The sequence below is a fragment of the Parasteatoda tepidariorum genome, chromosome 6 (genome assembly GCF_982258835.1).
Source record: "Parasteatoda tepidariorum strain Cologne lab strain chromosome 6, Ptep-v5.0, whole genome shotgun sequence".
NCBI lineage: Eukaryota > Metazoa > Arthropoda > Arachnida > Araneae > Theridiidae > Parasteatoda > Parasteatoda tepidariorum.
Window position 1 is genome coordinate 16,661,270 of NC_141760.1, and position 13,582 is coordinate 16,674,851.

The following is a 13,582-nucleotide window of genomic DNA, read 5'->3' on the forward strand; positions in this document are numbered from 1 at the left end:
TGAAGATAAGGAATCCAAATATGCAAAAAAAATTAGATGTTTATTCAGAGAAAGTACGTTTTTGTGTCTGATTTCATAACTTAATTAATAGTTAGTACTAATTAATTAGCATGTTTGAGGTCACCCCCCGGAACCATTAAGATTGACACTTAGTTCGTGAAAATCCAATCATTAGAACGAAAGTTATTCAGGGTGATATCTTTTTTTTTTTTGCGGACTGTACAAACAACGTTAAAGAGCACAAAAATATTTATAAAATACAGACAGCTGTTTCGGAGTCTTTCTGTTGCACTGATGAAAGTTGCCCTTTGAGCATCCGAAACAGCTGTCTGTATTTTATAAATATTTTTGTGCTCTTTAACGTTGTTTACCTTAGTTTGTATTTTAGCACAAAGGTCACCCACTTGTGTATTTATGTTTAATGTAGTTTTCAGTTTAATAGTTTCCAACTTAAAAGATTTTAATCTATATGAAAATCAAGGGAAGATCAAGATATGAAAATCAAGGGGAAAGCATGAGAAGTGTTGCCATAGTCAGAGAGCTCTGCTCTACGCCTTCTGCAGCCCATTTCGGTCGCTAATAATGCATTTTACACAGTTTCGATTGCTCCCAAGGGAGAATGAAGGCCTGATTGATGCTTAAAGCCTTTTCTCCGAATAACAAACAAAGTACGATAATTGCCTTCTGTGTGAATGGTCCCTATATATTTTTAATATATTTGTTATAAAACGGTAGAGTAGAGTAGTTGATTATTTACTTCGCACTAGATCTGCTCGATTGACGACGGTCTGGAAAACAAATCTCTGGATGATCCTAAAAAAATGGTATCAATTTTAATTCTATGCCGAGGAAATGGTTCATCAGCTTTGGTAGCCCGACGAGCTGCTCGTGAAGTCGAGCTCTTTACTGTAGAACAGTTTAACGTGGAGCGATACCACACACCCTCAGCTGATTAAAGTGGTCATCCGCCTGCTTACTTACCACAACCAGTGATGCTTGATTTCTGGTGATCTGCTGTGAACCGTGTCTTTATGAGATCAGTACACTCAGTGGCGTAGCTAGGTAAACAAGGGCCCTGGGGCAAATTAAAAATTGGGGCCCCACTGCTATGTAAACTGATTAGGTTTTATCAAATAAAAATATGAAATATACAAATACTTTGCTAAGTACTATACTAAATATGCGAAAATGCTAAGCTACTTAAGCTCTTTTTCGTGCACTGCACGGCAGGTAATAAAAATATTAAACAGTAACAACATAAATTACAATTAATACTTGGTGTAGGTTTGGCTAATAAAACGAAATAGAGAAGTTTCAAGGGTTTATTATACGAAGGTCGGGCCTACCAACTGACTAAATAACAATTATATTTACAATTTTTTCCTAGCTTTAGTTTTCGCAAAAGTATCAATGACTTCGTTTAAATCCAGGCTTGATGCGGTTTTGTTTTCAATTGCTATTGTCGGAGTCGAGTTTGGCCCATATTATTTCTTAAATAATTTTTTATTATTTTTAATTTGCTAAATGACCTTTCAGCTACTGCAGAAGTGACAGGAATTGTAAAGAATAATAACATTGCTGTAAATACTTCCGTTAGGTCGCATTCTAGCCCTCAATATTTGCTCATTATTTCCTTACATAATTGGTGAACAGTCCATGCTTGAGTTAGTTGAATTAAAACTGGGTGGTAAATATTAATAAATTGAAGTGAAAAACTAGAGCCTATTATATCTGAGTATTTTCTTTGGAATTCGTCACACTTTTGTAATAAAGTTGCTTCATCACCATGTAATAAAAATGTTGGTGTTAGAAAATCGAATATATGACAGACTGCACTCATACCAATAAAACGTGTATCTAATTGAGATATTACTGTGTCTAGTACATTATTGAAAATCTCAATTTTAAATATTTTTCTCGGTTTGGAAATCGGTGATCAGCAGCTAATTCATCAAAATGTTTTTTTAACTTTTCTTTGCCTTTTTTCTTGAAAATGGGTATCAATACCATATTTTCTTGCAGTTTCACTGGCTTTGCACTTGAATAATTCGAAATCATTTCTATAAATTTGCAACTTTGCTTTTGGTCTCTGCTAAAACTTTACACGCCTCGCCCAAATTGTTGTCGCATTTTTGCAAAGTTTTGGATGCATAATTGATGTCGTTCAATACACTGTGCATGAATTCGCAAAGTAACGCGAACTCGAAATTTAGCATTTTTGTTTTAATACTCTCTGCTTCACTACGCTCATCTATTTCTGATAATGCTTTGATAATATCAAAATAACGAAGTTTTATTGCAGATATCGTATCGACCCTACTGGACCATCTAGTCGGATTTAGTTTTTTTAGAGTGGTGTCCGATTCGCCAGTGAATTTTGACAGTAGATCCCAACGTTTGATGCTGCTTCCGAAAAAGTTATACAAATCTTGCAACGTTGCGAAAAAAATCTGTGTTTCCACACAACTGCTAACGCCATCATTTATCACCAAATTTAAATTATGAGTGGCACAATGTACGTACTCTGCGCTAGGCTGGATATCCTTAATATGTTTTTGTACACCATTATACACACCACTCATCACACTGGCTCCATCATGGCCTTGCCCCACACATTTTTTTAAATCAATATTTTTGTCGATAAATAATGTTGTCGCTTGGTTGACTAAATCTACTGCGCCATGTTTGATAGCTGCATAAAAGCCTAGAAATACTTCTTTTACTTCTATATCAATTGGCTGTCCATTTTCCGATCTGGTTATTACTGCATACCTCACAACAATGCTTAGCTGATATACCTTCGATACGTCCAGTGTCGTATCCATTATGATGGCAAAAAACGGTGACGCTCTAATTTGTTCTAGTAGATGGGTTTCGAGTTTGGTCCCCAAGCTCTCAATCATTTCATTTTAAATTGTTGCACTCAGATATCTTGCAGATCCTAAAAACATAAAAAAACACAATTTCAAAAAAGTCCTGATATTAAACAGTTAATAATTATAAACAAAATAAAACGATAAAAAAAACTTGGAAATAATTATTATTACCCTTGGGCATATCCAAAACTTGCCGCAAAATGTGATCATATCGGGCGGCAAGCTCTACAAAGGACAGAAAATTTCCGTGGTATCCTTTCTGACTTAAGTCTTCTTGATGTCCTCTCAAAGCCAAAGAACTCTTTGCTAGGGTAAGTATGATATCGAATAACATTTGAAGAACCATTTTCCAAAATGATGCTTCTTTGCGAATTTCATTTTCAAGTTCCTTGTCGATAGTATTAGTATCGTGTTTTTTCTCCAAAATTCATACACAGCACATGCTTCCGAATGGCCACTCGAACAACTGTGTTGTTTAATTCTTTCTGATAAATGCTTCCAATCTCGAATTCCCGTACACCAAACATTATTCCTTTGTGAAGCAAATAACCAGCAGGGTTGACAATAGGCAGCGTCTGGTATTTTGGAATAACACAACCAATAACGATTAACTGGCCCATATTTAGAACATGAACCGTAGTACGATTTTGAAAAACACCTATTGTTCTGGTTGATGTCTGTTGGAAAAGGTCCTGAAGGCTGTAAAGGCCCCATATCAAGAATTTGACGTTTTTTGTTAACACTTAATATCTTGTTCGGGAAGTTTCCCAAGTCATAAGAAGATTTGTCGTACACATTTTCTAAAAATGTAGAGGTCTGTGGTTCTTCCAAACCCTCCGCTCTTAGGCTGAGAGCAAGGTCGCAACTAGAAACTTTTTCGTCCCTCAATGAAATAGATATACCACAAAAACAAATTGAAAGAAATGTTATATTCCACAAGAACAAATTGTTAAGATAAGGCGTTCTGCATTCTAATTCCTCATAAATCTATCACTCCTTATCTACCCTTCTGCTGACCAGACGAGTGGTCCTCTCGCCGTTCAAACCCCCTTCCTCTAGCGTCCACCATGTAAAAGGGGGCGACCGCAAACGATTTGTAGCTTACAAATTATCAATTTGTAATTGTGGGATATCTATTTCACTGAGGAAAGCAAAAGCAGCCTGCTCTCAGCCTTATGTGTGTCATGCAAACATCATCCACGTTCACATGATCGGCGGCGGAGGTATCTCCAACTGCAATAATTGTCGAATCTTCTTCAGTAGGCTTCTCAACCAACATTGCAGTTACCACATTTTTTGAGTCACTATCAATAGAAATATTTTGGCCAGATGTACTTGCAGAATGCTGACTAAAAAACTTGTCAATTTTGGGCAATTTTTGTTTACTATCTTCTCTTTCTTGACGTTGTTTGCGTTTAAATGCACCACTGGGTTTCTTCTTTTTATCCATAATTTTAGTTTTCTAATTTATTTAAACAATACAATATTAGATTGTGCTCCAGTAGGTAGGTACTCACTGATCACTGACGACGTTAAAAGTAAAATAAAAGGAAAGAGAAACACAATGATACGCTATAAGTGTCGTTGGGGAATCCCCGGAAAAAAAATTATCACCGTTAGTGTTACCACACTTAATGGTGGAGACTGTAATGGTTGGCAACTGTTTGGCGACCTTTTAGGGCGCACTTGGCGCATTTTGTCATCCTGTCGGAGGGATGCGAGAGAGAGAAAGGTTTGTTTGATATAGAAGAGAAAGGCATGTTTGATATAATCGGGAGATGGTCTCCCTTGCTATTCTAAAAGCTGGAAGCTCTTAATTGGAAAACAATGCCTATTTCTTTTGTTTTTAAATAAAGTTAAGTTTTGTTGTTTTAAAAATCTGGTCTGCTTATTTATTGGAAAGGAAAGGCATCAGGCCCTCGGACCTGAATTAATGTGCCTACTGCAGGTGACTTGCATTTTTTCACGATATTTCGCGTTGTACAATGAGCTGTAGCCGTAATCTATAGATTTGACACGATTTGTTGACTTAACGGACATCAATATGAGTGGTAAAATCAAATAAAATTGAACCACTATATTGACCAGTACCAAAAATTTACTGACATTAGCTTACTTACTCCCGATACAGCATTAATTTTTTAACCGTTCTTGAAAAAAAAATCGTAACTCGAATTCACAATAAAAAGCACATCGATGAATAATAAAACGCACATATCACTATCCGTCAAATTGACAACACTACCAACCTACAGAAAGAATTTGGGGGATTTCCCTAGGCATAACTTTTGAATTTCTCTCAACTGAGTTGTCATGATTAAAGTGGGGATGCAACCTGTCATATTTATTTTGAAAATGGGAGAAATTTCCAAAAGTTCAGTTCGATCGAGATTTCTGGTAAGGATACGAGGGCCCCCTGAGCTTGAGGGCCCTGGGGCATTGCCCCGCCTAGCCCCTTGGTAGCTACGCCACTGAGTACACTGCGAAAAATTTATGTCCCACAGTGGACTGATCGTTAAGACACGATTCCCAGCAGATCACCGAAGTCAAGCATCACTGGCTACTGTCAGTGTGCGGTATTGGTCCTCGTTAAACTGTGCTACCGTAAAGTGCTCGACTTCGCACGCAGATCATCGGGCTACCGAAGCGCGGTGCCATCCCCTCCGTAGAGGATCAAAATTGTGATGGCATGTCTTCGGATCATCCTCCGGGATGTTTCCCAGACCGTCGCCAATAGCCCATTGTGCAGCTCTAGTGCGACGTAAATTAACAACAACAACAGCGGGAAATTTATAAAATGAAATTTGTGTGTTGTTGATTCCAAGAAGAGCTATGTCAGGGGTAGCTCAGCTACTGTAAAGTGAGCATCTGAGCAGGGTTCTATGAGGCTTTACGCTAGTAATATGCAAAAAATAAAAAATAGATAAATTATAATAATAATAACTAAATAATTTTAATTTTTTTTGAAATTGCTCAGTATTGATAATTCTAAAACTTTTTCGTTTTATGATAAGGATGAAATGGGAAGACAATAGTTTCACATGTCTAGGGAAAAACTTTATAAATTAAAATTATAGTATTAGAAAATAAAATATATGTTTAAAAAAATTTTTAGATGGTTTTTCGATCGGGCCCTTTAAATGCCAAATTTTTCTAATGGACAGAGATGTTTTGTATACAAAACGAGAAAATTAAATGACAGTATACGAAATTTAAAGAACAGAAAAAAAAATATACAAATTAAATTCGAGTTTTTTTTCCCTCTTTTTAAGAATGGAGGCAAAAATCTTATATTCTAATCGATTCTATCCTAGGGATACCGCAGAAAGAGAAAATTTTTTGTTATAAGTTTTACGTTATTACATTTAATTTAGCTCGGTTTTTCTCTAAAATCTAATTTATTTTAAAATTTTCATATGGCGATAATTACTGTGTCTCAATTTTAAGTTTTAATTTTACTATTTCAACAACTATTCTGAAATGTATTTTAAAGACCACAAATAACTTAGATGAGAATGGTAATCTACTTTTTTATTTCATTCATATTTTCATGAAGTATTTATATTCATTTAAAAATTCTTATTTAAAGTAATTGATCTTGAAATTAACATGAATCATTTTCCCATATGTAAATGCCAATTAAAATATTAAGGATAAAAAAACTATTTTAATAATTAAATTGCCAAATTTATTAAAAACGTTTCTTTTATTTTTAATATAGATTTTATTAAATCACATTCGGATCTGTGATAGAAAAATTTTGACCACTTTTCAACTAGCCAGCGCACTCTTTTTGTAACGCTATGCCTGGTGGCAATGAAGGTTTCATTGGTATCCTTATAGCTACAGGAAGACTTTTATCACCAAATATATATTATGTTAGTCCGAATTTGCAATCACCTTCCGAATATCTTAGGTACTCTAATTTCGTCGTCAGCCTTATTCAGCTGCCACTTTAGGCGAAATATGTCTGCTCTTGGCAAAATATTATGCATTGTATAAAATTTGAGCTCTTATTCTTTCGGCCCTCGACCTAGTGCATTAGACCCTGGCTCCCAAAATTCTAGAATACCCGCTGAAAAAAAAAGAGAAATTAACAATTGAAAGTAAAATATTAATAATACAGTAGGGAACCGATTATCCGGAACGATCGGGACCATCGCTATTCCGGATAACTGATTTTTCCGGTTTTCTGAATCGCTACAAAAAGCCGTTTTTTTTATTGTTAAACCCAACTAAAAAATTTTTTTTGTGTGGAAATAACCATAAAAAGAAGAAAAAACGATGGAGTAATACACTCATGATTATTTCCAAAATGATGGTAAGGTAAACATCTTTCAAAAAAGAAAGAAAAATCCTAAAATCTTATGAGGAAAAAATTTTTTTTTTTCAAAAATGGCGGTAAAATTTATCGAATTTCGTTCCGGTTTTCTGATTTCCGGATAACGGGTTCTGTACTGTAATAACTTTAGGCGATACATTATTATCACTGAAAATAAAGAGCAATAATATATATACTTTTCAGAGATCACAAAATTTTCAGTAGGACCCTGGAAAATAGTAGTTTTATATTTTAGTGAATTCATCCATGAAAGCTGTTGAGATTATAGAACTCGAAAATAAAATAAAGAATTATATAAAACCAGTTTTTTTTTGGATGATTATTGGGTGAAGGATTTCTAATCACACTTCCAGGAATAAATAACTCCTCACAAACATCATTTAGCAGATATAAGAAATATTCTTCCTTATGTGTGAAATTTAGAGAACTACAATAACTGTGTACTTTAATTTTATTCCCCTAAAAAATTGTGCACCTGCAATGCATAGACACACTTTTCTTATACATATATGTGTGTGTGCCCATTCCTCTTTTATTACAGAGTCATACTTTAACATACCTCTCCCTTTGTCACATGTCACACAACATTACAAAAGCATAATATTGCAATTCAGAAATAAAATACATATTATAGATCATATTTCAAGCTTTATTTTAAAACTTTAACTGTGAATTTTAATGAAGTTTGTGAGCATAACAATAATGAATATTATATGTCTGCTCATTTTGCTGAAAATAATATAAAAATGAAAACTACCTTTTGTTCACATGTCATGCTTTATTACATAAACATATATCTGCATCAGGTTAGAAACAAAGGAGAATGTAAAGACTTTATTTTTTAAACTTAAAATAAGTGTTTTGATGACATTTGAGAGCGATAACAATAATAATAGTTACACGAGTACTTATTTTGATGAATATAATATAAAAATTAAAAATATAAATACATTTAACCAGCTGATTTTAAATGCTTTTATTTTAATTACATTGTGTGATATCACAATTCTTGTTATACTCTTGTCACAAACTATTTAAAATTTTCCCCATTTTCTTAAAAATAGATTTTTTTTTTAAAAAAAAACAGAAATCAATATGAATAGTTTATCATTAATTTTCATAATTTCTTTAAAAAAATAGATCAGTAAGTAGAACAATGAAAATATAAATAATTATTTACATAAATAATATAATAACATGCCACTCTGAAGTAACTCTGGCTGTCTGAGTAGGGTTTAATATGAGGCAATTAATTGTGTACAATTTTATTAGAGCTGCCCAGTGTTCTACGCGTTTTTAGAAGGGCGGCCTAGCTCGGCTTGCCCTTTGATGCCTATTAATGCGTCCTTCTTGTAAAAATAAGCCACCATCCCTTAAAAACATTGCCTTTTTATTTTCTTTTTTCAAGAAAAGGTTGTTTTCCTAACCATCTGTTTTATTGAAAAGTCCATTTTTGATTTATTTAGTGACTGATAATTACTTAACTTAAATTTTTAATTTGATTCCTTCATTTTAGTAAGATTTTTTTTATGCTGTCTAGTTATATAGCTAAAGTTAATTCAGTCCCAGAGATATTAAAATTTTTTATTGGGGGGAGGGGGGGGGGGCAATAACGAATTTTTTAGAGATTTTAAATTTTACTATGTATGTATGTATTTGCTAAATCAATTATTGATAAAAGGGAAAATTTTTTAGAAAGAGTATGTTTTTTTTTAACAAAAAATTATATTTCTGAATTAATTCTAGCATTTAAAAGTATTTAATTTCCTGCAAATTAAATTTTTTTTTAAATATATACCTTTTATTTAAAAATGCACCTTTAAATGTTTATTATCTCATAATTTTCAGCTTAAAATATAATAAAAAGCTTTAAAGTTGTTTTTTAGCTTAATTTTTTTGATGAAAATTAATACACACAGTGAGTTTCTTTTAGCTTACTTTTAATAATTTTTCAAAAGCTTCAAATTTTTCTCTTATTTTAATAATGTGTGAGAATTACTTTGTGAAATGCACACATAAAATAGAAAAAGAGGGTAATTTGAAAGTTGAAGATAGAATTCAGTTATTACATATTACACATTTTGATAAATTTTAATGGTGTTAGGTGCCGTTATGAAACTCTAAGTGCTCTTTTCTGAGAGGAAGAACCCTGCACCTTTTTTTTCCTAGGGAGAACTCAGAGTTGCCTATTGCATTTCAGAGGGTGTCTGAAAAACCGTGCATACAAAAATGCAAAAAATATTAAATATTTCACAGTTTAGATTCAACAAGTCGGTAATGTTACAAATTTACATTCCAGCAAAACAATATAATTGCATAAAACTGAATATTGTGAACTATGCATTGTTTTTAAAACAACTTGAATTGAACCATATTCATCAAAAACTTCATTTTCATCATAAATATCAATAAAAAAAAATCTGGAAACAAATTACAAAAAAAAAATTACTACTGCTACCATTGCTACCTTAAAGAATAATCCAATCATTTATATTTTAAGAGTTCTCTAGCAATTATATGCCCTTCTTATAAAACCAAAAAAATTAATTAAAGGTACCTCAAGATAGAATCAAGTTAACATGTCTTATATACTACTGAATTGGTATTTAATATTTGTAGTTATGCCACATTACTCGTGGCGTAACTACCGCTATAAATATTGAATACCAAATCACTAGTATATAAGACATGTTAACTTGATTCCATCAAGAGGTACCTTTTGATAGATGAAGGTTGACACAGTCGATAATAAGTCTCTCTTGTTTATAATTAATTCCCCTCATTGGTGACCTCCGGACGTGATAAGAACATGCCAATATTGATGGATGACCCACACTAAACAATTGATTTGCTTAAAAATATACTGCTCGAAGAAAAAAAAAATTTGGTGAAGTAAAGAAAGTCTCCCGGTAATAAACAATACTGAAAAAAAAATAATGAGCAAAATGCAATAAACAAAAAATGAAAGGGAAAAAAATCAGCGAATTGCTATGAACGAAAAAAAAAATGAGCAAAATGCTATAAAAAAATTGAAGAAAATATATAATGAGCAAAATTGGCATAAATAAATAAAAAGCATGAATTAACTAGTGGTATTCATTCATTGAATTCTATCACAGATAAAATTCTGGAAGGGGAGTAATGTGGCGTAACTACTACTACAAATATTATTGAGGTACCTTTTGATAGATGAAGGTTGACATAGCCCAAAATTAAATCCCCTCACTGTTAATATTTATCCTCACATACTAATTATACATTAATTTTTTTAATGCAAGCAGGTATTTATAGATTTTTAATATATTTTTACAGTATTCAGGATAAAATCTCTCTATTATCAAGGAATATAATGAGTTTGCAGACACTTGTACAGATAATTTATTATTTTTATCTAACTTTTCAGATATTAATCCCTGTATTTCTCTCATTAACCTTGATAATGACTTATTAGAATATGAAAATGTGTTTCCCAAGTAAAATTAAAACTTGTTTAATGTGAATGTAAGCAATTTGCAAGGATTCCAAAAATATAAATAAATGGCAGTCATTTTGGAATAACCAATATGCACACAGGTACAGGGTTAGCCAAGTGGGCCCACTTTGAAAAAACCCGCCCGGGTTTTATTGGGTGGGCCCACCTTGAAAAAACCCACTTGGAACGATAAGTGGGTTTTTTCAAAAAAAAAATATATATTTTTTTTTACTAAAACTTATTGTTTTGCATTAACTTTTATATAATTTATTGTGCAACATAAATTTGTCAAACAGAGTTGCATGATTTATTTAATTAAGTTTTTAATATTAGTAAAGTAAAAGAAACTCGAATCTTCATATAATTTTATTGTAGGTACCTACTATTGAAAACTTCAAGTGGGTTTTTTTCAAAAAGTAATATTTTAATGATATTAAATGAAATAAAAAATTAAATAATATACTCTGAAAATATCAATTTTTCAAATATTGTTGCATGCTTTATATATTAATAAACAGGTTATTATTATTAATTCATATGTTTAAAAAAATTGAAAAGAAAAATTTTTTTTCTTTTTTTACCAAGTGATACATTAACAAATTTAAACAGTTTTATTTTCTGGCTTTAAAAAAAAATGCTAAAACTTTTAATAAGAGAACTTTTTAAAATTATTTATCTAAAAATGAAATTTTCCTTGGGTTAATTACTTGAAAACAAATGGGACAAGTAACTGATACTCTTTATAATTATACGTAGTTTTAATTTCACTTTCTATTAACCTTGTTATAAAAACATGTAAGACCCTTAAATATTTATTTCAGTTTTTTATTTAACTCAAGTCAGATGAAATTTTAGTTTTTACTGATTATAAATATTTACTGATCATAATTTTATAATAGGTAATATCCATATGTTTAATAAATATAGTAAATAAATGTGTGTAAAAACAAAAAGATTAATAAACTTGTTCTTTTTATATTACTGCATTTATATTTTATAATTCCTAATTTAAAAAATTATGAAACGTAATGTACTTAACAATAAAGAAGATTCAAATATGTAGTGATAATGCGTTATTTAAACTTAATATAAAATACATATAACCAGGGCTCCCCAAGTGGGCAAACTTTGAAAAAACCCACTTGGTGTTTTTTTTCCACAAATTGTTATTTTTTTTTTTTAATTTGTTTCAAAAAGAAGTATCTCCTAATACTATCATTGGACACATCGTTGAAGTTAACAAATATTTTAGAAATGTGCATCAAGCACATGGATGGGCAAATGAAAAAAAACTGCTTGATGACTAAATGATACTAGGTGGAATTGATATTGTGAGCACGTAAAAACTTTTGCCACAAATTAACCATAAATATAAAGAGATTTTTCTTGAACATCAAAATGAATCTAATAATGATATGTCAAAAATATTAAATAATGTTGGGCTTTACCAATAAACTATCAATTGGGAAAAACAGATATCAATTGTTTCTTAAGCTTTATAAAAGCTTCAATCAGAAAACATTTCAATTTCAGAAGCTGTTGAAATATGAATTAACTTACTATCGTGTTATGAATTAGAACCCCATAAACATTTTGTAAAAAGATTCAATCAGGCTGTTCAGCCACATCATTTATTAGCATATGCATCCTGGATCTCGAAACAAGGGGACAATTTTTATATGATGAACAAGACCAATTAGCAGAAGACTGTCTTTCTAAGCATCATCCAGAATTTCTGCCACGTGTTACGGCATTCAAAATTTCCGATCCTGAATACTTTCCAAAATCAAAGATGCTTGACACTGTTATTCAACAGTTTTCATCAAAAAATAGTGGAAAATTATGGCAAAAAAAAAATAAGTAAGTAAATAAATAAAATTCATTGCTTCCACAAAGTTTCTGTCAATTCTTTTTTATTTGCACTCAGCACCAGCATCCTCTGTCTCTATCGAAAGACGCTTTTCAACTTTCGGTTTGTTGCAGAGTAAACTTCGAAATAGATTAGGAATAGATAAAGCTACAAAACTCGTAAAAGTGTATCACCATCTAAGAGAGAAATGTAGACACTTTGAATCTGTTGTATGATAATAATAATAAGGGAAAAAATAGACCTTTTTTTTAAGTTAACTCTTAACATCTGCTGACAATTTTTAACTATTTGGAGAAAGTTTATCACAATTAAAAAACAGTTAAAAATTAAAATATTACTTTTAAGATTTTTTAAATATTATTTTTAAGATTTCATTTGAATACAATTTATTTTGTTTCTTTTAACCATGTTTAAAAATATTGAAAGCAAACAAAAAAAATTTTCTATTAAGTGATACATTAAACAACAATAAACAAATTTAAAGTTTTATTTTCTGATTTTAAAAATAAGCTATAACTTTTTATATATGCTTTTTAGTGTATGTATTTTAAGATTAACTTGTCTTTTGAAACTATAAAGTTAAAATGTATCTAAAAATGCATATATTTATCTAAATATTTGAAAAAAGGGGCAAGTAACTGATACTCTTTATAATTATACGTAATTTTAATTTCACTTTCTATTAATCGTATTATAAAAACATGGAAGACCATTAAATATTTATTCCAGTTTAATTTTATTACAGGTAAAAGTCAGATGAAATTTTAGTGTTTACTTATGCAACTCTATTTAATGATTAAAAATATTTTACAGTAAAATTTATGAGCACTAAATGAAAAAACCCAATTTTCCCCGGGTCTTTTCAAATAAAACCCAATTTTCCCCGGGTTTCTTCAATAAAACCCAGGCGGGTTGGGTTTTTTCAAAAATCCCCGGGTTTTTTCAAAGGTATGGAAAAAGTACGAAGTTTTACATCAAGAAAACCTTTAATAACAAATGACGACTTTTAACAACGAAAAACT

The 13,582-nt window shown here is 31.2% G+C and overlaps 1 protein-coding gene across 1 annotated transcript; it reads right to left on the reverse strand.

Moving 5' to 3' along the window:
* Positions 1-2,060: 2,060 nt before the first annotated feature.
* Positions 2,061-2,903, reverse strand: LOC147807637 (zinc finger MYM-type protein 1-like). The gene has a single exon (XM_087166730.1). The coding sequence runs from the start codon at positions 2,901-2,903 to the stop codon at positions 2,061-2,063; it is 843 nt and encodes a 280-aa protein (XP_087022856.1).
* Between the last annotated feature and the right edge of the window lie 10,679 nt (positions 2,904-13,582).